Source organism: Carassius auratus, chromosome 46, assembly GCF_003368295.1.
Source record: "Carassius auratus strain Wakin chromosome 46, ASM336829v1, whole genome shotgun sequence".
NCBI lineage: Eukaryota > Metazoa > Chordata > Actinopteri > Cypriniformes > Cyprinidae > Carassius > Carassius auratus.
The window spans coordinates 7,809,391-7,812,702 of NC_039288.1; the positions used below are offsets into that span (position 1 = coordinate 7,809,391).

A 3,312-nucleotide genomic window follows, 5' to 3' on the forward strand; every position below is an offset into this window, starting at 1 on the left:
TGTTCAAACCGAATTAGAAGATGATGGCATAAAATCATGAAACTATAAGTTTGTTTGCCTTCCATAAAAATACAGAAAAAAAATATATATATAATGTAAATTGTCTAAGGGACAAATTTGAAAAAGGCATTCAGCCTTCTGAGCTAGAACTCAATTCAGACATTAAACAAGGAAAATTAGCCTGAATGTAAATGTTTTGTTTTAAATGGAAGATTGAAAACTAATCTGAGCTTTTAAACTAATGATTTGTCTGTGTAACTGAAAATGTTCAGTCTAACAGACTGCTGTGAATTTAAATCTGAATAAGTACCTTTAACAGTTCTAACACCTTTTGTTCTGTTTTCACACCTCTGAGGGCACTTTTCCTGTATTCGCCATGGCTGAGTCTGCACAAAACAAAGGCAATAGTCACGCATTGAGGCCAACAACAGAAAGACATGGAACAGAACCTCCAAATGTTACCATTGATCAGATGTTGGAGAATCTGAATGCATATCTGGACAAAAGGCTGGGACTGAGGAAGTGCCATGATGACATCTGCCAGAAGTACAGCATCAAGTACTCAGAGAGTGGACTATGGGCTTTGCCGGACATTAAAAGGGCTTATGGAAAGATGCAGCGCTTAAGGACATACACCAACAGAGATGGCTTGTCTGTAATTTTGCTCAAACAAATTCGACAGCATCTACAGAGATGTGAAACTGACAAATTACAACATGAGAAAAAAGCAGAGAAAGCAAAGGTTCGAGCACTGGCTGAACAATTACAGACTGTAAAGAAGGACAAAGAAAGACTGTTACATCAGAATGACAAGTTGTTAACTTTGCTCTCCAAACGACTGGAATCAAAAGCTTCAAGCAGCTCTGATAACAGTGATGCAGATATCAACACACATACTGAAATTACAAAGGACAAACTGAAGGTTAGACTTGCTCCTGTAATTATTAAGAACAGAAGAACTGAAACTGAAAATGAAGAGGAGTATGAGGAAGATGGTGAACGACGAACTCGCACAGTAAAAAAGGTAATAAAGAAATATGTTCCATACAGAACATACCAGCCAGCTACTCCAGAGCAAGTTGACAAATGGTCAAAAGAATTGCCAGATGTGTACAAGCAACCACGGAAAGTATGGCAATTTCTTCAACGCTTGCAGAAAATCTACAATTTACATCCACTGGACAGTGTGATGATTGTTAATGTGAACTTAAGAGACAATGACCAACAACGACTTACAGAAAGTGTTGAAAGAAGGATTGGTGAATCTCAAGAAAACATTGAAGCTGGATGGGAAGCGGTTCAAACCTTCTTATTTGAACTGAAACCTGCAGAGGTTAATTGGGCTAAAATTACCTCTTGTGTGCAGAAGACAGGAGAAAGTGTTGCAGAATTTGAAGAACGCTTCAGACAAACTTGGATGGAACATGCAGGTTTGAACAACAACATTGAAGAACTCTGTGAAGACACTAGCATCCCTTTTAAAACCATATTTGTGAATGGACTGAAACCTGAGGTTTCTAAAACTCTTAAAATCAGGTATGATGACTGGGACAGCACTGGAACAACATTTATGCAGATTGTAGAATGGTCAGCAAAGATTGAAAGAAAACAGGAAGTCGATCTCAGAGTTTTACAATCCAAAACCTTGTCATACAACAACAGGACAATGGGATACGAAAAAAGTGAATATCAGAGACACTCAAGAGAGAAAACTCAGGAAAGATTTAGACATTGCAACGAGGAAGGACACTGGATTCGTGATTGTAAGCTGAGTTTGAGACAAAGTGATGACGACCACCTGTTGAAGAGGTTTCAGCAGTTGACAGCCAAACAAAAACAGACTCTGCTAAATGCTGTGGAGCCACAGGGAAACTGAAGAACCTCTCTCTGCAGCACCAGCTAGTGACATCTTATCCAAAAGCTGATGGACTCCATGAAACCTCAACAACTGAAGCCACAGAGGATGTCCTAGTAGACAGTGCTGCTAAACAAGCCGTAAAGGAGAGAGGTAAACATGCAGCGGCATTAAGACAACTTCAGCAAAACTCACAAACTGTTCTACATAGTAAACAGATTCAAATTGAATTGGCCAGGAAACAATCATCATTGTTAATGGAAGATGTAAAAAAACATGATGACAACCGATGCCTTAAGGAAAACCACAAGGAAAATGGACTATGCCCTTTTGAACATGTCACAGGCCGGCCCATGTCCACTGAAAATCTAACATCTGACAGCCTTGTCCAAACTGATGAAAGACTCAGTCTGGCAGTACACAATGCCAAGAATCAAGTTTTGGCACCTCCAAAAGGGAGCCATGGTTTAGTGCCCAACAAATGGGTAAAGATTAAAAAAACTGATGTGTCGCAACAAGAATACAGATGGGAAAGACCAATTGAGGATCTTTTAGTAACTGACACAGCAGTTAAGGCACAGGGAAACAATGAGTGGATTGATGTGAATTTGCCTAGAGATGAGGGATAGATGGCAGTAGTGTTTTTCAGAGTCCAAATATGGTGGGACTAGAGTTTTTAGGCTCTAGCTTGTCGCCTGAGGACGAAGACATGAACATTTCACCACTGATAAACACTTTAGTGTCCTGCCAACATTAAATAGGGACAGTTATATTGGTAATTAGGCATATTTTGTTTAAACTATTTCTTTGGAAAGATTTGTTTCCCTTTTCTCTGGTGTGATTGTAGGTGTCCCAGCGTTTCAGAGGATGAGCAAAGATATCCAACGCTTGGACCAAACTGCACTGGCCACCTAGATAAACATGCCTTAACATCCACAGAACACAACAACATTCGTCACTTCCACAAGATCGCAACATTAAAATAAAAAAAAAGAACTTAGGCATTAAAGATAATGCAAACCTCACCATGAACTCTTATTCTGTCATCTTAAGTAAGGGAGCCTGTATGCAGCATTCTGTATTCATGATTACTGAAAAGTATTGCAAGAAGGAACCTGTATACAGCATGTGTACATGACTACTAAAATTATAACTGTTTTGTATGTTCTTTCTATTATGTGTGATCAAAAATGATCAAAGGGGGGATTGAAAGATTATTTGTTTTTAATTAACTTTGGTTGGATGTATTTGGAATCAACTGTAGGCAACTGTACTTCGTTCACAATAGTGTGAAACAACTGGCCCATATAATCAGCCTCTTAGGTCAACATCAAGTCATTGAATGGGCTCTCCATGGGAGAGATCCTTTCAAGTCACCAAAAGGTTACACTATCATTGTCTCTCCATGGGGTGTTATTGTATTGTTTGTAGCACATTTGTTAACAGGTATAAAGGTC

The 3,312-nt window shown here is 39.0% G+C and overlaps 1 protein-coding gene across 1 annotated transcript; it reads left to right on the forward strand.

The window, feature by feature from the left end:
- The first annotated feature begins 242 nt into the window (after positions 1–242).
- LOC113064028 (uncharacterized) lies at positions 243–3,074 on the forward strand. The gene has a single exon (XM_026234536.1). It carries the CDS (start codon positions 377–379, stop codon positions 1,874–1,876), a length of 1,500 nt encoding a protein of 499 aa, XP_026090321.1. The 5' UTR covers positions 243–376; the 3' UTR covers positions 1,877–3,074.
- The last annotated feature ends 238 nt before the right edge of the window (positions 3,075–3,312 follow it).